The sequence below is a fragment of the Dermacentor albipictus genome, chromosome 9 (genome assembly GCF_038994185.2).
Source record: "Dermacentor albipictus isolate Rhodes 1998 colony chromosome 9, USDA_Dalb.pri_finalv2, whole genome shotgun sequence".
Taxonomy (NCBI): Eukaryota; Metazoa; Arthropoda; class Arachnida; order Ixodida; family Ixodidae; genus Dermacentor; species Dermacentor albipictus.
The window spans coordinates 121286692-121307916 of NC_091829.1; the positions used below are offsets into that span (position 1 = coordinate 121286692).

The 21225-nt window shown below is 46.6% G+C and overlaps 1 protein-coding gene across 1 annotated transcript in view; it reads right to left on the minus strand.

Annotated features, from left to right (window-relative positions):
• LOC135912598 (WASH complex subunit 2-like) overlaps nucleotides 1-21225 on the minus strand; it is a 278899-nt gene that overhangs the window by 108309 nt on the left and 149365 nt on the right. The window contains exons 17-18 of the mRNA XM_065445097.2: nucleotides 20402-20557; nucleotides 130-208 (exon numbers count right to left, since the gene is read on the minus strand). Of these exons, the coding sequence (XP_065301169.2) occupies nucleotides 130-208; nucleotides 20402-20557 (235 nt within the window). The remainder of the gene's footprint in view (nucleotides 1-129; nucleotides 209-20401; nucleotides 20558-21225) is intronic.

The following is a 21225-nucleotide window of genomic DNA, read 5'->3' on the forward strand; positions in this document are numbered from 1 at the left end:
ACAGGCGCTCTTTTGTCAGCCAATTGACATGCCAAATAGTGGTTATGGAAATTTTTGAGGAGCCCAGGCATGCGCACTTATCTGTATTAGCCTTAAAAAACAAACAGGCCACGCAACAATTAAAATTACCTTCTCAAGAACACGTGCAGATGGGCCGGACACTCCGTCCTCATCTTCAAACAGGAAGATCCCCCGAGAGGATGTCCGGCTGGAAAAAAAGAAGTTTCACCAGCACACTGATTGTGACAGCACATTATTAGGCAGCTATATGAAGTAAGGTTATCAGCTGCTGTAAACTTACTAATTAACAAGCACATTGCCAAGGCTGCACAGGCAAACACAAACACATCTCACTTGATAACCTCGGACACTCGCTGTCAGAACGCTGGCAACACCGGTGAGCGAATTCCCCTTCGTGCTGCCGGGCACGTGCTCCCACTATTGGCAAGGTGTGTTTTTGTCCACTTTAATTTCTTTTTATTTATCATTTCTATGCTACAATTTAAGCAAAACTACAAATAACTTCATCTATGCTTTTCTTGTTTTCATTATCTGTTGGTTTCGCAACGTCTTAGATGGTGTTTTTCAGGAAGTTTTGCACCTATGCTTGTCTGGATGTGCTCGTGTTTACAGCACCTCGATTGTATGCCCGCGACTGACCGTGCAGTCAAAATCGTGGTAAACGCACATTTTTGTTAAGGTGTACAAAAATCCTTGGATTTTCTCACGCGCGAGTGCTATTCTGCAAACCAATCAAGTAGCACGTAGTAGTTTGCTTGCCTTTTTACTCGATCCTCTGCACACAAACATTTGTTGTCATGTTATTGTAGCTATCGTATGCATCATGCAGACATAATCTGTTGTGTTGGATTGTCTGTAGTTGTGTACTTATGCTTTCTTTCTTTTCACTCCAGTTCACAGTGCTAACATTTGATAAAGAAGGTGCATACTTCTCGGCGTAAATAATATAGGTTAACTTAATTGCTAACGGCGCATGTTGATGCACACGGCAGTCCTCAATCCCTGGCTGTGTGTGCACGGTTTGAGAAATAGAGCTGTTGCTCTTTTATTCATTCAGTGCATTTCGGCACAAGAGACACATCTGATGACTCTGGTCACCTCTTCAGCACTGCAAAAACTTTCCCAGTAAAAAAGAACAAAAAAAATATACATTATGCAGACCCAACGCAGTGTTGGCATCTAAACAAAGCGAGGCTTTCATGCCTAGTTTAGGTGCGCATTTTCTTGACGTAATCGCAGGTCAGATTGGAAGTTGTACACAGCATCCACCGAAGGTGAAAACGAGTAGCCTTAACTGAAACAGAGAGTGATTCATCATCATCATCAGCAGCAGCAGCAGCAGCCTGGTTACGCCCACTGCAGGGCAAAGGCCTCTCCCATACTTCTCCAACAACCCCGGTCATGTACTAATTGTGGCCATGTCGTGCCTGCAAACTTCTTAATCTCATCCGCCCACCTAACTTTCTGCCGCTCCCTGCTGCGCTCCGCTTCCCTTGTAATCCAGACCGTAACCCTTAATGACCATCGATTATCTTCCCTCCTCATTACAGGTCCTGCCCATGCCCTTTTTTTTTTCTTGATTTCAACTAAGATGTCATTAACTCGTGTTTGTTCCCTCACCCAATCTGCTCTTTTCTTATCCCTTAAAGTTACACCCATCATTCTTCTTTCCATAGCTTGTTGCGTCGTCCTCGATTTGAGTAGAACCCTTTTTGTAAACCTCCAGGTTTCTGCCCCGTAGGTGAGTACTGGTAAGACACAATTATTATACTTTTCTCCTGAGGGATAATGGCAACCTGCTGTTCATGACCCGAGAATGCCTGCCAAACGCACCCCAGCCCATTCCTATTCTTCTGATTATTTCCGTCTCATGATCCGGATCCGCTGTCACTACCTGCCCTAAGTAGATGTATTCCCTTACCACTTCCAGTGCCTCGCTACCTATTGTAAATTGCTGTTCTCTTCCGAGACTGCGAAACATTACTTTAGTTTTCTGCAGATTAATTTTTAGACCCACTCTTCTGCTTTGCCTCTCCAGGTCAGTGAGCATGCATTGTAATTGGTCCCCTGAGTTACTAAGCAAGGCAATATCATCAGCGAATCGCAAGTTACTAAGGTGTTCTTCATTAACTTTTATCCCCAATTCTTACAAATCCAGGTCTCTGAATACCTCCTGTACACACACTGTGAATAGCATTGGGGAGATCGTATCTCCCTGCCTGACGCCTTTCTTTATTGGGATTTTCTTGCTTTCTTTAGGGAGGACTACGGTGGCTGTGGAGCAGCTATAGATATATTTCAGTATTTTTACATACGGCTCGTCTACACCCTGATTCCGTAATGCCTCCATGACTGCTGAGGTTTCGACTGAATCAAACGCTTTCTTATAATCAATGAAAGCTATATATAAGGGTTGGTTATATTCCGCACATTTCTCTATCACCTGATTGATAGTGTGAATATGGTCTATTGTTGAGTAGCCTTTACGGAATCCTGCCTGGTCCTTTATAAATGAGGTAAAGAAGAGACACCTGAATGATATCCTCTGGATTCCTTTTGCGACCAAGCCATACATTTGAAAATCACTCTATGTAGTAAGTAAACAAGTAGTTATATAATTTTAATTAACTTTTTAAACAAGAGAGCTATGCAACTGATCCCAATGGAAGACTTCAAATACTAAATCCGAGGTGATCGTAATTGTTTCTAGAAATGCAAAAGGTTGACGCTGCTAATTCTTTAGTGTAATGATTACGAGCCCATTCCGCACAGAAAATCGAAACTGAACAGCCAAAGGGTGCAACTGTAATAGATATAGTAGACACCCATGAGTGACACAACTGCTTGCGCCTTACCGTTGGGCGACCATGGAGCAAATGAGATCGCGACTTCGTAACAAGGCTTGCTTAGATGCTTGCCCACTAAAGAGGCACAATCAATTATGTCACTCGGGCACCTACTAATGGCATCACAGTTGCTCTCTTCAAATGTTTCACTTTTCTTTGCGAAATTGGTGGGAACTCATTACACTGTCAAAATTAACAGCACCAACTTCTTGAATTTCTGGAAAGGGTCTTTCCATGCCAAATGTACCAGAGGCAGAGCTTGACCATCACTGATTTCCATGAATAATACATGGCAATTAATAGTATTTGAAGAGTGGCATAGCCACAATAGTTCACCATAAAAAATTTTTCACAGCATGAACGCTATTTTAATTTGGCACTGGAGGGCAGGAAGAGCATGGTGTCAGAAAATGTTTTAAAATATTGTTTTTTATGAGGATGGTGATAAAACTAGGACAATGTATTCTAGAAGGATGCGGCACTGAAATTAACTAATTTTAAAGGGCGTTCGTGATTTGTTTTGTGTGTTTGTAGTCAGTAAAAAAAGTACAATATTGTCATGTGGTGGTGACGTTGAAGAACACAGTAGCAATACTGTGAAAGACAACACTAGCTTTTATTGCGAGAACCTGTGCACACAAAGACAGGCTACACTTAAAGCACAACGATAGCAGCGAACACGGTCGGCGATCGTCGAAAATCTGATAAGCGGGTCAAGCTCGTTGGCTTCTATACATCAGTCGTTGAATGTTCCAGAGTAATCGCTAGGACCCGCGTGTCTTCCACAAAGTTCTGCATTATTCGCGTCACGCACACATGCAATCAGATTACACAAGGTTCGGTCACAAACAGTGGATGGAACCATCGATAACATTCCAGAAACTTTCGATACATGCAGGCACGTCCTGTGCTGTGCGATAACATTTGTTAGGCAGTGAAACATGTCGCCCGATAAAAACAAGTACACGTGCCAATATGATGGGGATATTAGTGATGTTTATAAAATTGGTGTATTTCCTATATCTTATAACCCTGGGTCTTGTCACTCTGAACCCAAATAATGAATTGTAAGTGCTTTAATGCTTGGCAAAGTTAAAGTTTGTGAGAAAAATAGTTCTGAAGTTGACAAGCCAGGTGTTCAGCCTCAAATTGCACAATGAGGTGGTTCACGCAAAATTTACGCAGAAGTTCACAACAGCTTTTCGTGACCTCAGCACGGCCATGAAAGGCAGGCAACTACCGAGCGCATGTGTGCAGCGCGGCTTGAGGCGCTGGTGCAGTATGAGTGTACACCACCTATAGAGGTGCCACTAATGGACACCTAGTAGGTCTATTACAAATAATGCTTGGGATGCAGTAGCAGACGACAACACTTTGCAGCAAGGATGGCTGAAGTTTGCAGCTGTGATTTTCCCTTTTTCTGGGTGCCAGACCACTTTAGCGCAGATGGTTGTGGGAAGGACGTGAGCTTCTTTGAGAGCGGGCTTTATACACGACGTTACTGTAGTTTGGGACAACACAGTGCGCATACCTCCCAGCTACATTCTGCAGACAAGCGCAAAGAATCCCTGTTACAGAAAGTACAGCTTGTATTGAGTAGCCTCTTTGTTTGGCTGACTAATGCCATATGTTGATTTTTTTTTCTTCTAAATTCTGCACTTGCCGAATACTGTTTCTGTATTGACGTCGTCGGTGCAGACTTGTCTCTCAAACAACTCCGTACAGCGCGATGCCAGCACACATGGTACAGCAGTGATCATCTTGCTACCGATCGATCAATATATGTAACATTGCCGAATAAGTCAATCAAAGTCACCTCTAGAAGAGAACTGGTTAATGGGAATGTATGTGCTAGTTAACGAAGTCACCAAAGGCATGGGTGGGCTAATAAAAGTGCTAGTTAGCACTGCACTGTCACTGCATGCATCAACTAACTGCCCTTTCCACTGCAGTTCTCGCAATTTTAAATTACCTTAGTGACTTGCTTTGAAACGTACGAAGTCTGAACAACTTTACAGTGGTTCTTTTTTCAATGTTATGGAAGAGAGAAGTTACATGATATATTTAACACTTTCCAGATTGTGCCTATAGATGCTTAGATAGCAACGGGTTATAAAACTCGAAATGGAGCCATGGCATAGTGCCTACGTATTCCAACGTCTTTTTTTTTCTTTGCCTATGCTGGTCAGTTGCAGTTATGTAACAATCATATTTTTCTACACCATATATTTCTGCCCGCCCAAGAAGCAGTGGGCATCTCCGGGTGATGCAGGACGTGAACAGACCTTTATGTATTTTGCCATCTTGCATTCTGATAAAATGAGCCTGCACCAATCCGTCGTGGCCGGGATATACTTGGAGTACTTGAGCCAGTAGTCAAAGACATCTGTTCTTTTTGTAGTTTTCCATTAAGACGTCATCCACTTTCACACTTTGGTTAGAGCTTTGCAGGTACTGATGCACAGATCGTCATTCCAGGAGGCGCTCCTTTTTCTACCTTTTCCAGAGATGATTAAGGATCCTTGGATGGTACTCGAGCTTCTAGATTAGATCTTTTCAAGTAGCCTGCGGCCCGTGCAAGGTGTTGCAGAAGCTGGGGTCTGGATTAGGGAGGACTGAGTTGCCAACCAGGAAGTGTGCTGCACATACCAACAACGGTTCCCCTGCTTGCGAGTTTGAATAAGTCAACGGATGGGAGTTGATCACGGCTTCCACTAGCAGGAGTAGAGTCCTCAACTCCTCGGATTCCAGACTGCTCTTCCAGAGTACTTTGCACAGGGCAGACTTGATCGACCGAATTAGTCTTTCCTGCCAGCCACCCCAACATGGTGCATTGGGCTCCAGGAACTTCCACGATATTTGATGGTTGGCGAGAAATTAAGTAAACGGAGAACCATTCAGAATGTGCCCCACATAACTCAATCTCTGCTTGCTCTCTTGAAGGTCAGTGCACGAACACCACCTGTGCATTTATTCATTACTGTACAGTACTGTAGAAATGAGCTGGTCTAGTCATGCTCCTTTAACTGGTGCTGGAGCCTTCATGTGCTTTGTTCAGTTGTGGTGTTCTCACACCCGCTCTTGGGACAAAGGAACGAAGCAACACAGTAGTGCAAACAATCGCAAGGGTATTTATTGCACCTTTCATAAATCAATGCCTGCTAGCCGAGTTGCTATCCACAAAACATGCCGATGGGCGCGCGACAAATCTAGAAGTCCGACTCACCGCGACCGGATAGCGAGCGAATATGTTCGCCCCATGCTGGATCCCAACGCCTGGTCGTTCGCATGTACGGTCACGCGAACAGTAGCGCGTTCGAAGGCAGGCCACGCGAGGCGGTTTCGCAGAAGCATGGGTCGGCGCGCGCGTGGGACGTCCTCGCTGTTAGCTGATCCGCCGGGAAAAAGATAGTGCCTTCCGCTACCGCACCCAAGTAACCCCGCCGGTAGCAGCGCAACACTGGCGCCATCTCTTGCACTGCGCTTCAACCACATTGACCGCCGCAGGCGTCACGCAGGCCACGCGGTGAAGCGGGATTGCAGGAGATGGGGGAAAACAAGATATCAGGGGACGCGTGAGAGTCGCGCATCCCCACACAGTACTTATACGGTACTGTACAAAGCGTGGGAAGGCTCCAGTGACAGTTAAAGGAGCACGACTACACCAGCCTATTTGCACTGAAAAGCTGATCAAAAGTACAAGGAGGCTTGTGTATGCTCCCCAGCCTGACAAGCATTGCTTCAAAAGCCTGAGAACTGCAGTAAAGCAGGAACCAGGTACTTGCTGCAATGAGCAAAAGGAAATGCACCCTGCAGCCTAGGTGATTACCCATTATCACATTTGCAAAGGCACAGCATTCCTGCATAGCATGGGTACCGCAATGGCTAATAGTCACATCACGACATCTGCATATATTTTCACCATGCCATCTAACTTACAGAAGTTGGGAGCAACGTGCATATTTTGTATATTTCAGTTTATTCTTTTTTACTCAGAGTTTGTGGGCTGTCCAGCGGGCCGAGGATGCCACCAGAACCCACGAATTCCTGGCCGTCACCTAAGTGGGGCCTTTGGCCTTCCCCACCAACTCGCAGGACACACAATAAAGTTATTTCCTCCTCCTCCTCATAGAGTTTATACAGAAAATATCAAATTATTACTTTCATAACGGGGAGCTTCATGGAAGTTTCATATCAGAATTCTTAAGAACCGAGTAATATTTCTACTTTGCTTCCATTCAAAACAAATGATCAGTAAGCAATTTCAATTTTATTTATTGTATCATGGCATACGCTGCAACTAATACGCCATGAAATAAAATGTCAGAACATATGGGTCATTCCACGCCAAACGTTCCAGAAGTTGCGCTTGACCCTCTCCAATTCCATTCCAAAATATTTCAATGAATTAATTTGCTACACAATTTATTTTTATGATTTTTGCAAATAAACATTTTTTCTTTTTTTTTTGCGGCGGTGGGAAAAACCTAGATTGCAAAAAAAAATTCCACAAAGATACAGTACTACACGGACGAGAGAAGGGAAACCAAGGGGCTCGGTTTGTGCTGATGGTCATATACAGCCAACAGACAATGAAGCCAAGGAGAGCACTGGAAAAAATGAGCTGCAGTTGAAATGGAAATGTAGAAAATAATAAAGAAAACGGAAACGAAAGTGGAAGAAAAGATAATGTGCCACTGGTGGCAGAAGAACCCACAACCTCGACATTAAATGTGCATTGCACTACCAATTGTGTTTATTTAATCGCCATCAATTCGTTCACTACCTTGTTTTACTAGATCTTGCCCTGGGAGTGTTAGCCAGTGCCACTCAAAGCCATGGTGGGCAGATGTGGAGCATCCATTTTTGACCAATGGTGTCACATCACACGAGAACATAGAGAGCAGGCACATGGCAGTCTTAGCATATAAAACATTTATGTGACCCATTCTAGAGTATGTTGCGATTGTCTGGGATCCACAAACACAAACCAACATCACTAAAATTGAGAAAGTAAACAAAATCAGCTAGGTTTATTTTCAATTCGTACAGCTCGTGTACGTCCCCATCATCTCTTCTAGAAGCTGCAGAACTGGAAAACCCTGCAGCAGGGCATTATTGGGATAGAATAAAATTTTTGTACTTACTCTATAAGAGTCAATTAGGAATGAATAAAACGTTATATATTCTACTGGCTAGCCACCACTGTACATGCTCTTATCATAACAAAAAGGTTAGGAGATTTTTCCTGCAGGACCAACACACTTAAAAATTCCTTTTTCCTGCGCACGGTTTCCGAAGGGAACACATTACCTGCCCCAATTGTTGACTACCCAACCCTTTTTATCATTTCTTTCTGCACTTGTAAATAAACCATAGTGTTCATCCCTTGTCTCTGCCCGGCAAATCATGATGGTGAAAAGATTTTTCTAGTGCTGTTTATTATGCAGTTTATTCAGTGTCTGCTATTTAGTTTGATATCTCTGTTCTGTTCCAAATGCCCACTCCTGCCTAAGCCCTGGTAACAAGGCTGGCAGCACTTGTAAAATAAATAAATAAATAAGGTCCTCGTATGGAACCTAATGACATCAAGGCTGCCAGTTTCGAGAGAGATGAATGAACGAGAGAAGAAGGGAAACCGAAGGGCTCGATTTTTGTTAACGATCATATACAGGCAACAGACAATGAAACCAAGGAAAGCATTGAGGAAGTTAGCTGTGGTTTCATCTCCCACCAGCGACACATGATCTTTGTGTCCACTTTCATTACCCATTTCTTTATTATTTTCTACATTTCCATTTCAACCACACTGGGAATACACTTATAGTTCTGGCTCTTGGACTGCTCGCTTGAACTTGACCTGCACTGTTTGGACTTTGAAGCCAAATGCATCTATGGTTTCTTCCACCAAGCTTCAGCGCAGATTAAGTATTCTCTGGTGATCGCATTGCCGATGAAGCGTGTGGGATCCGCAGTTCGTGTTTTGGTTGCATCTCGTGGTGACACATAACACTGCAGACAGTGCGAGTATACTGCTACGTTGTCTTGTGCTCTTATATTCACAACAGGTTTGTCTGTACAACTAAAAGTGGAAGCAATAAAGATCTAGAAGGACGATGTCACCTGACAATTACAGAGCTGGCAGAATCTCGAACAGCCAGAATGGCAAGAGAGCATGTGGAGTTTACTCTTTGACAAAGGCTTTGAATAGAGGTGAGAAAAATGCCAGTACTGCTTTTCCAAGTGTGGCTGGAATGAACAGCTGTGACCAGTGCGAACATGGCTAAAGGAAAAAGCTGGGACAGGACAGAGTGCTAAACTTCAATTGACAAGCTTTATTCAGATAATCATGCAAAGAGGCCACCGTATGCTCAAATAAATCCGCAGACAAATGCATAAATGAATATGCCACAAAGGAGAAAACCAAATGCACGACGAAGCCAATAAGCACCTGCGACGAGCCATAACAAAGCATGGACAAGGTTATTTTCAAGGTAGAACACCTCTTTATTGCTCAATTCCTACATCTGTTCGTGCCCTGCACTCTATCAGCTCGCCATGCAATGAGGGTAACCAAGCTCACGTGCTCCCAACAATGGCACATGGTTCGCCATCTCCAGCTTTGCCTCCGAGTCCTCCCTGCGTTGTAAGCTGATGAATGCAACTGGGAATGGGTGTTCCGAGTTCCGAGTGGGTGTCTCCAGTTCTTACTCCTTCGTTCGCGTAACATTTTGGTTGAGGGTGCTGTTCCCCATCCTTGCCACGGAGCTCCACAATGGGTGCACCGTCCTGCTTACTGCCATGGCTCCCGGTTACAACACCTCGTTTGCTTCTACTCTTGCGACCCCTACAACAATGTATGTTATGGTTACCAATCCCCGCGAGCCTGGCATATTCTCCAGCCAAGATAATGTCGACGTTGAGGACTGGCTCAGCCTGTATGAGCATGTTAGCCGAAACAACAGCTGAGGCCCTACCATTAGGTTAGCAAATATCCTATTCTACTCGGGCAGAACTCCTCATGCCTGGTTCCAGACACATGAGGACAAGATCTCTAGCTGGGATGCTTTCAAGAAGCTCAGCGACTTCTTTGGAAATCCCACCAGTCGGCACATGGCTGCTAGAAAAGAGCTTGCTACCCGAGTTCAGTCTTCTACTGAATCGTATGTCTCCTACATACAAGACGTGCTCACTCTTTGCCGGAAAGTCGACGAGAAAATGGCCGAGGTTGACGAAGTCGGCCACATACTCAAAGGGATTGCAGAGGATGCGTTCAACTAGTTGGTCTTCAACAATGTGTCCACGATCAATGTCATTGTCAAGGAATGCCACCGCTTTGAGCTTGCCAAAAGCCACAGCGTCATCCCACAGTTTTCCCGGCTCCCTAACACAGCTGCAATGACGTTTTGCTTCAAACTTACCGCTTCACCACCTTTAAATGAGCACGTCACACATATTGTTCACTGCGAGCTTGAGGCTACATGTCATGCGCCATTACATCCACGCCCACCTGACTCCACCATTAACCAACCAGCTCCAGCGATCTCTCTCATTCAGGCAGTTATGCAGCAAGAATTTTAAAACCGAGGTTTTCCTGCTGCCTGCTCCATTTCCTGACCTGCACCCGACCGGCGCAGACAGCTACGCCTCACAGCGATCTGTATTCCCCTCCCAGATACCGCAACCCTACTGAGTAGAGAACTCTGGACGACAAGTCCATTTGCTTCCGTTGCCACCGCATCGGCCACATTGCTCGCCACTGCCGCATCTCCTGGACGTCGCCATATTTGAGCTTCTTTTCCCCGTCTCCTCACTCATATGCCGACCCACGCTGTTACTCGCCTCGCCGTATACCTCTGACGCATCTGTCGATGACATCCATCCTTCTCGCTTGCCGTCACGTCAGCGCCGTTGGTCCCCGTAGCGGCAACCACGCCGCTATTCGTCACCGACCAATTATGGACCCTCCTGGACGGAAAACTAGACCATGCTGCTCCTGGGGGTAGTGCTGCATTATCTTTGTCGTGTTGAAATCCTGCATTGAGGCTCCCAACGAACCAGAACTTGATGTTCACGTCGACGGTGTCCCTTTGACGACGTTAATGGATACTGGAGCCCAGGTGTCCATAATGAGTTGTAACCTCCGTCGTCGACTGAGGAAGGTTCTCACGCCTGTTACTACACGAGCCGTGCACGTGGCCAATGGCAGCACTGTTGACGTCACTGGAATGTGTATTTACTGTATAACTATCGCCGACCGTTATGTTCCTGTTCTTTTTACAGTGCTGACCAATGTCCCTATGACCTAATCCTCGGATTCGACTTTCTTACGGCGCATTCAGCTTTGATCGACTGTTCTGCCGGTACCCTTTGCCTCGAATTTTCTCTACCTGGGCATATTCGTGCCGAACAACTTTAGTACGACCGACTTCATCTGCCTGCTGCCTAAAGCCTTGACTTTCGTCGATTTGCTATCATCTTTTCCTGTGCCCGTTGGTGATTACTCGCCACAGCTGTTCCCGATGTCCTTTTGATGTGCAATATCACTGTGCCCCACTCCGTCGTCCCCGTCGTCAATAACCAGACATGCCTCCCCGTTGTCAATTTAGGCCTGGCAAAGGAAGCTCTATTCCAAGGCATATCGGTTGCAATGCTGCGCGCTATAGGAGATGACCACATCTCGACGTTTTCAGTAGACGTCTGTTCAGATTCTTCAGCATGTCCACAGGATGCTATTTGCCCTGACGCAGCATTTCGTTCCATGATTGCTGCGGACCTATTGCCTGAAAGAGCAGCAGCTCTGCGTCACCTTTTGGTTTCGCCAATTCTCATTGAGCTAGACTTCAATTTTTGAGCATCACATAAATACTGGTGATGCCAGTCCTATTCATCGCCGGCCATATCGAGTTTCTGCTTCAATGTGTAAAGTTATTCAAGATGAAGTGAACAAGATGCTTGCCAAAGGCATTGTTGAACCTTCGTCGAGCCCTTGGTCATCGCCCGTGGTGCTTGTTAAAAAGAAAGATGGCACATGGCGTTACTGCATAGATTATCATCATCTAAAGCGCATTACCAAGAAAGTGTGTCTCAGTACACAGGCCCATATGAAGTGCTGCATGCCGTGATTCCAGTTACGTACGAAATTGCCCCAGTCAGTACCAGTGCCTCATCTGCCACGATTTCCACTGACGTTGTGCATGTTGCACGCCTCAAAGCATATTACTCTCCTGTTATCACCTATATTTAGACACACCGGGACGGTGCTTCTGCCGCCGGGGATAATGATACATGCATAGCGCATGTTCCTTGTGTACGATGCACGTGGGTGCCCCGACGAAGATGACGAATGGTCTCTGGCTCTCGAGCTGTCAGCTGAACTGGAGTTATCCTAGTTATCCTTTGTAAACATACTTTGTAAATAGTCTCCAGTTTTCAATCCTTCATTTGCGTAACAATATCTAGAATTGAGGTTGAACAGTGCGAATAAGACAAGGACACAAGGAAACAAATACTACAGACAAGTGCCTGTCTGTGGTACTCGTCTTATTTGCACTATTCAACCTCAGTTCTAATCCTATATGTTCACGGGCTTTCACATCAGCTTAAGAAGATTCCCAAGGGTTTCGACGAAAATGTTTTTCAGCGAGGGGAAAAGTCAAAATAGCCTGTGCCGCTGTAGATAGAATAAGAACAGGCCAGTCACTGAGAAACCTTTGCTCGGTCAAACATCATAATCGATTTGTTACCTGTGCCTGTGGTGTTGTTTATAACATCCCACTATCATGCAGTAGAATGTACGTTGAACAGACTGGTGCCTGCTTTAACGACAGGTTATGCCAGCACAACAATTTAAATGGCACCCTTTCATCACATCTGTCAGCACATTGTCATTTATGTGGCTTTTTTGAAAAAAATGGATGTCATCTTTAGGCACATGGGTCAGAAAGCACATGAAATCATTGAAGCTTTACACATAGAAAAAAAAACATAAACACTGCATTTCCATTCCGTCCCTGCATGATGGTGAAATTGGTCTCTTTGAAAGATGTGGCAAGTGCTAGTAGCATGAGGGTGCGCACGTAGACGGACTGCTTTGTATTTATTCCTCCCTCTGTGCAATAAAGCAGTTAGTTGTTAGTTCAGCATTTGGCCTGTGTGTTTCTCTGTCTTGTGTTGCTGTCTTTTTTGAGCTGCTTTTACCATGAAGTTCAACTGGACATTGCAGAAATCGTAGCTTTCTCATCCAAAATGCTCTATAATTCCATACCAGCGTAATTATGCAAGCAAAATCGCATCACTTCGTAGCATACCATCACTCCGAAGAAACTGGTGCCCATAGTGTGAAATCACTCATGGTGATTTTGGACTGCACATAGCCTACATTCATATTTTTCAGATGGTGTGTGATCACAGTACAAGAACAAGATAACTTTGTAAATTCATGCTACCATGAAATGACTTTAGTTTATCTGCAGAGTGGAACTTTCTTGCAATGTCTCATGGCAAGAGTGCTTGTGATGGCAAGAGGCTGGTGACATCGTGAATTGGTTGGCAGCCAGTGCCAGTCTTCAAGGCCCCTATCAGGAACATACTTCCGCCCCATCAGCTTGGAAAAATATATCACAGGTATATCTGTGCTCTGCGTGCCAAAGAGAATGGAGCTGTCAGCAACATTCGAGTCTACGATATTGCCACATGGTGTGGCGCAGCAAGAGACTGAGGAAGAGGAGAATGAGGTTTGCCTCGGCATCGCGCGTCGCCGCTTGCGTTTTTGTAAAGTGCAACCGCCTGTATCTTGATTCAGCTTGTATACTCCAGAAGGGTATACGCAACAATTTGGTGGAGCTTGCTGGGTACGCTCAACTTATGCAGGAGACCCCACTGGGCAGCAAGAACCTCGCGCCACAGTTGGAGTTGACTCCAGTTCACCGTACAAGCCGGCGAATCCGAGGCCTCACCCCAGAATTTGGAAACCTCCAGGAAAAAGTGATGACTGCGACCACTGCGACTTCTACGGAACGGGTGACACCAACTTACCTAACGCTGCTGAATCCCAAGTGCCGACGGCTTTTCATGGTGACACATTTGAAGACGTGGAAGAGTGGCTGGCGGAGTTCGAGCGCGTGGCTGCGTTTATTGAGTGGGACAACAACGCCAAACTCAGGAACATCTATTTCAGCCTCCAGGATGGTGCTCGCACGTGGTTTATGAACCGCGAAAGTGCCCTGTCATCCTGGCATGAGTTCCAGCGCAAGCTACTGGAGACTTACTCCAGCCTCGATCACCGAGAAAAGCGGAACGGGCCCTTCAGAGTCGCGTCCAAAAGCCCAACGAGAGCGTCACGATGTACGTGGAGGACAGGACGCGTCTTTTTCAGCATGCCGATCCGAGCATGTCGGAAGAGAAGAAGGTGTGTCATCTGATGAGAGGTGTAAAGGAGCAGCTTTTTGGCGGTCTTGTTCGGAATACGCCCAAGACTGTTGCGAAGTTCCTCACCGAAGCCACCGCGATGGAGAAGACCCTTCAGCAATGGTCGAACTTGTACAACCGACAAGTAAATGCCGCCTGCACTCTGGATACGCCGGTAGGCTTAGGGTGAGACGTTGCCTTGCTTTGCGAGCTGATTCGCTCAGTGGTTCGCGACGAGCTGCAGAAGCACCATGGCACGTCGCCACCTCCAGTCAGCTCCCTCGCCAGCATTGTACGCGACGAAGTGCAGCAGGCACTGCAGGCATCTCTTTCCAGCAGTGAAGCACCACCTCTGCCAAGCGAATCCTGGCGCAAGACGTACGCAGAAACATTACTGAGCCCCGTCCAAGCTTTCGCACCTACTTATGTGGCGCCGCCAGTTGTGTTGCAATCGGCGCAAGCCGCTCCAACAACTCCACTACCATATTTCGACGATCGCCGAACATCCGCGAGGAAATCAGAGGTTTGGCGAGCACCCGATGGACGACCGCTGTGCTACCACTGCGGCGAAGCTGGTCATGTGTATCGGGAGTGCCCCTACCGACGACTCGGACTGCGGGGCTTTTCTATCGATTCCCCTCGACCTAGGTTCGCCCAAAGGCCGCCCGACATTGCAGAATTCCTCGAACAGCAGCGCAGACCGGGCCCATAGCAGCGGCAGTCACGCTCACCCTCACCGCGGCGATATTTCCCTGCTCGCGATACCACCTCAAGGACGAAGCAAAGGCGATCACCAAATCCACGCCAGGAAAACTGACGTCAGCGACCTTCCAAGGTGGGGCCGCTGATACTCGATGCACTCAAGGCCTCGTATCGTGCTGACCGCAGAATAACGAAAACACGATGATGCCAGAACCAGTTTCCTTGAACAAGGTTTCACTGGACATACCTGTGTTGATCGACGACAAAACAGTGAGTGCACTTATAGATACCGGCGCTGATTACTCTATTCTTAGTGGAAAACTGGCGAGCGTTCTGAAAAAAGTTACGTTGCCCTGGAACGGGGCACCAATTCGCACGGCAGGTGGCCACGTCGTCACACCACTTGGCCTATGCACGGCAAGAGTAGAAATTCGTGGTGCTGTTTTTCTCGCCACTTGTCTGGTTCTACGCGAGTGTTCCCGCAATTCAATCCTTGGGGTGGACTTTCTCCGGGAATATGGCGCCATTATTGACCTTCGCGAGCGCTGCATCACTTTCTCGACACAAAGGGCAACACAGACCGACGCCATTGGACACACATCCGCCCTTTGCATTTCGTACGAGAGCATCACGATACCGCCGCATGCAGGTGTTATAGTTCCGGTCAAGTCCGACGAACTACAAGACGGTGAAGCTATTGTCGAAGGCAACATTTCTATGTTGCTGGCACAAGGTATTTGTGTAGCGCGAAGCCTTGTGGAACTTCGTGAAAGCCAGACAACAGTCCTCGTTACCAACTTTACCTTTGAGCATCGGCACATTTTTCGTGGCACTGCCATCGCCTATGCCGAACCATCAATGGACATCGTCGAGTGCTTTGCTTCTGAGGCGGACACAGACGACGGTTCGTTCCGAGACATCGATGTAAACTCTGAGCTTACAGACGACCAAAAGAGCGCACTGCAGGAACTCGAACGAATTCAGTGCGTGCTTCGCTCGGGCTAAGGTGGGCCAAACGCCAATCACGAAGCACCGAATAACAACATCCGCCAATGCATGTCTTATCAAACAACAGCCTTATCGTGTCTCGCCGAAAGAATGCGAGGCAATTCAAGCCCAAGTCAAGGAGATGCTAGATGATGGTGTCATTCAGCCTTCGCAATGTCCGTGGTCCTCCCCGGTCGTTCTAGTCAAGAAAAAAGATGGAACACTTCGTTTCTGTGTTGATTATCGACGCCTCAACGATTTTACCAAGAAGGACGTGTACCCACTACCACGTATCGATGACTCTTTAGACAGGTTGCGGCGACCTAAGTATTTTTCGTCTCTCGATCTAAAGAGCGGTTACTGGCAAATTGAGGTCGATGAACGAGACTGAAAAAACTGCTTTCGTCACTCCAGATGGCCTTTACGAAATCAGAGTACGTACTTTCTTTCGGTCTCTGTTCGGCACCAGCAACTTTCCAGCGAATGATGGACACCGGTCTCGCTGGTCTGAAGTGGCAAAGCTGCCTCGTCTACCTTGACGACATGGTTGTTTTTTCGGCGGCATTTGACGACCACCTGAAACGACAGCGGCAAGTTCTCGAAGCCATCCGATCGGCTAACCTCACCCTTAAGCCTCAGAAGTGTCATTTCGGCTACAAGGAGCTGATGTTTCTCGGACACGTGGTCAGCGCGGAAGGCGTTAGCCCCGATCCCGGAAAAACTACCACTGTAGCCTCGTTTCCAACACCGACCGACAAGAAAGGTGTCCGACGCTTCCTGGGCCTTTGCGCATACTACCGGCGTTTCATCGAAAATTTTTCGAAGATGGCGGAGCCGCTGACTCGCCTCACGAGGGACGATGTATCATTCGTCTGGTCCTCAGAGCAAGAGACTGCTTTCACCGAGCTTCGACAGTGTCTGGTGTCAGAACCAGTTTTGGCCCACTTTGACAAGGAGGCGGACAAGGAAGTTCATACAGACGCCAGTAACGTTGGTCTTGGTGCGGTCTTTATACAAACGGCAGGAAGGTATTGAAAGAGTGATCGCTTACGCAAGTCGCACACTATCGCGTGCAGAGACCAACTACACCACCACGGAGAAAGAGTGTCTTGCCGTCGTATGGATGCTGGCCAAATTTCGACCTTACCTTTACGGCCGCCCATTCAAAGTTGTAACTGATCACCACTCGTTATGCTGGCTTGCAAATCTCCAGACTCTTCTGGACGATTGGCACGGTGGAGTCTACGTTTTCAGGAGTATGATGTGACCATTGTGTACAAGTCGGGCCGCATACACGAAGATGCTGACGCACTCTCGCGCGCCCCTATCGACACTACCGACCACGACATTGAGGACGACGGCGCTTTCCTTGGGGCCGTAAGCGTTACTGATTTGTCCACACGGCAGCGCACAGACGACGCACTATGGCCTATATTCGAACATCTGGAAGGACAAAACCCAACAATACCCCGGCATATCGCTCGAGGATTGTCATCTTTTTGTTTAGGGCATGGCGTCTTATACAAGAAGAACTGCGCTGCCACCAACAAGACCTACCTTTTAGTCGTTCCAGCAGACCTCCATGCCAAAGTTTTGTTCGCCTGTCATGACGAGCCTCTGTCTGGCCATTTGGGTTTTACGCGAACGGTTGATAGAGTGTGCAAATCCTACTACTGGCCGAGACTTGCCGAGTGTGTTAAGCGGTACGTCCAAGCCTGCCGTGAATACCAGCACTGAAAGTCGCCAGCTGTGAAGCATGCGGGATTGCTGAATCCGATTGACCCACATGGCAAACCTTTCGACCAGGTCGGCATGGATCTTCTGGGCCCATTTCCATTGTCATTTTCTGGCAACAGGTGGATAATCGTCGCCACGGACTATTTAACACGATATGCTGAGACAAAGGCGCTGCCTCGAGGCACAGCTTTCGAGGTTGCCCAGTTTTTCATACAGAGCATCATCCTACGGCATGGTGCCCCATCGCACGCCATCACAGACCGAGGAAAAGCATTTACAGCACAGCTCATTGAAGAAATTTTTAAACTCAGCTGCACGACCCATCGAAGGGCAACTGCCGATCATCCACAGACAAACGGCTTGACCGAACGACTGAACAAAATGATGACTGACATGCTGTCTACGTACGTAGATGTACAGCACAAGACGTGGGACGAGATACTCCCTCACGTTACGTTTGACTATAATACTGCTACGCAAGAAACAACACGCTTCACGCCATTTTACCTCGTTTACGGCCGTGAAGTGCAAGCTATGTTAGAAGCGATGCTGCCGTGCGACAACATCGATCATCTCGACCTCGCCCAAGATGCTGAACTTTTCGTGTAACGAGCGGAAGAAGCCCGTCAGCATGCCCGAGTGCACATAAAGCAACAACAGAGCATCGATGCGCTCTGTTACAATCTCCGCCATCGACATGTCGAGTTCCAACCTGGTGATCAAGTTTTGGTTTGGACTCCCGTGCATCGAAAAGGACTATCTAAGCAGCTGTTGAGTCGCTACTTCGTACCTTACAGGGTGTTGCAGTGAATTAGTGACGTGAACTACGAAGTCCTTCCTGACGGAAGTCAGCCTCCCCGACGTCGACAACTGCAATCTGAGATTGTGCACATTGTGCGGTTGAACCCGTACTATAGCCCCTAATATTCGACGTTTTCAGCCGCTTCAGTTAGTTTTGTGGTTGCTCGTCCATCAGTGCCTTGCGACTATATCGCACACCACAGTGATTGTGACTATAGCCTATGTGTTCGTCCTAGACCATCTCGGCGCTCTCAGGTCAAGCCTATGCATGCTTTCCTTCTTTTTTATTTTTTTGAAGAGGGGGTAATGCCACATGGTGTGGCGCAGCAAGAGACTGAGGAAGAGGAGAACGAGGTTCGTCTCGGCATTGCGCGTCGCCGCTTGCATTTTTGTAAAGTGCAACCGCCTGCATCTCGATTCAGCTTGTATACTTCAGAAGGGTATATGCGACAATATCTTTAACAATTTCGTGCCATCAGCACATATGACTGTTATTGTTGGGCTCACCTTACACTCAGCCAAACATGCGTTTCAACGGGCAAAGACCATCAACATGGCAGTGAAAACTGCAACCTTCCAAAAGCGGCAAAACTGGGCAAAAAATCTGAGTAACTTGTCGCACCTGCACCAATGTAGCGACGTGGCAGTGAAACAGCAGCTACTAATCGGCAGTCGATGATGTTCAGAAATCTTCTGCCTGCCAGCGATGTTTCCAAGTTGCCAGCAATGAAACTTGGAAACAAAGCAGCATATGATCTTGTCAGCTGCGTGGTCGCCACACCTTTCTGTTGCCTCAGAAAAGTGTGCTGTGCAGTTAAGCACACTTACGGGCTGGTGCCTATAGTCATGGTAGACGCTCAACATAAAAATAATTTTCTCGCCTTAAACAAAAAGTACTCAGACTAAACTTTCAGAAATGAATCTCTTTTGTGCACCCTTTCAAATTAATTTAACAATGCCTTTTTACTTAAACAGCATCACTAATCATATGTGCCTGAAAATGAGGCATTTTCGCACATTTTTGTATGTTTGTGCCTCTTCTACATCAAAGCTACTCTCCCATCAACTTGAATATTTTTTTTTATACACTTAATGCCAACTATCCAGTCTGGTGATGCAGTTCTGTTGTGTCTGTAAGACTTGTAAAATAAAAAAAAAAGGTCAAACTTGGCTCAGAACAACCGTATTTCTTCGCCACAAACCACATCATGAGACAAAGTAGTAGCTGCCAATGGGGAGAGAATTAGAAGGCATAATTCCTTTTCAAGCACCCAGTAGATTTGTAGGCGCTCCGTGCAGAATTGTATTTCTGTGATATTATTTTGGCAACATTGATTTTGCGCACCACCGCAAAATTCAAATTGCAGTAAAAGAAATAAAATATTTTTCTTACAAAAGTAGTTTGTGATGACAAAGAGTGCCACAAAATGATTCAGTGAAATTTCTTTGAAAGGAATTGGAGAGCGTCGAGCACAGTGTTTGGGAGGTTTGGCGAATAATGACCCATTTAAGCACTGAAAATAAGCACATTTCTAGCAGTAAGGAAAGAGAAAGACACGGACAACTGGAAAACAACCAATTAGGTTTTGAATAGGTTTTGAGAGGATCTCTATGTGTATTACATAATGTATCCTCAGGTGCATACCAAACTGTGCACCTGATGGGCATTGTCAAGCTGCAACACCATGGTTTTTACCTGTCAAAGCCTGGTTGACCTGACCCTGTTGCATAGTTCATCAACCTGCTGAGTGGCAAAGTTTTTGGCTACTAAACATGCTAAGTTACTACATTCCAACATTAACGAACTTATTCCATTGCACTAGCTGAGGAAAAGTTATGTTATTTACAGCACTGAGTAATATGGCACAGCAGCACGAAAGCCAAAACAGGCCCCTCACCTTTTGCTTGCAGCTGTGTCGTTTTCAAAGAAGTGTGCTTTTGTTTGCTGGCTACTGGCAGCTGTTTCGGCAGTTTTCGCACCTGAAAAAATGTCCTCCTCCTCATCATCACTGAACAAGGACTTTGGTGGCTTGCTCCTAGTCTTTGCAGCAGCACTGAAATATAGAGCATGAGGACACGGAGGATGAATGGGCCCTTTCAAGGGAGACAAAAGCAGGAGAAACGCAAGAAATGTAAGAAAAAATTACAATCTTTCTCCACCGCACAGATTTCCACTGAACATATTTGAACACAAGACCGCGCAGATTTCCACTGAATCTATTTGAACACAAGCTATGTTGTGTTGGCCCCTCCTTCAGTGGTGGGGGAGGCTTGGGGTGTTCAAACACCTCTCCCTACGAAACAAGTTTCAGTACAAGGGCTGTTAAATGTAGAAAGGCATAGAAAAGACATGGATGAAAGTGAAAGGTTGAATGCGAAACTGATTGGGGCAGTCCCGGGAGTGAAGATGAGGTGGACGTGGATGACAGAAGTGTGATCAGACCGTAGCTGGAGGTGTTTGAGAATAATTGCCATGAAATGCTCCCAAGTGCCTGTGCTGCATTATTTTTACAGCGAAGCTGTATATGGCTAGCCAATTCGTCCACCTATCGGTTGCCTGTATGCTGAAAACTCCGGCGCAACCTGATGCACTTGTGCAAAAATAAAAAGAGAGAAAGAGAGGCGCGCACAGGCCCTGTTTACTCCGATCCATGGCGTTACGCTAGCTGGCCCAAAATTTCCATTTATAAGGCTGGTGTGATGAAAGCGGTGATGTTAAAAT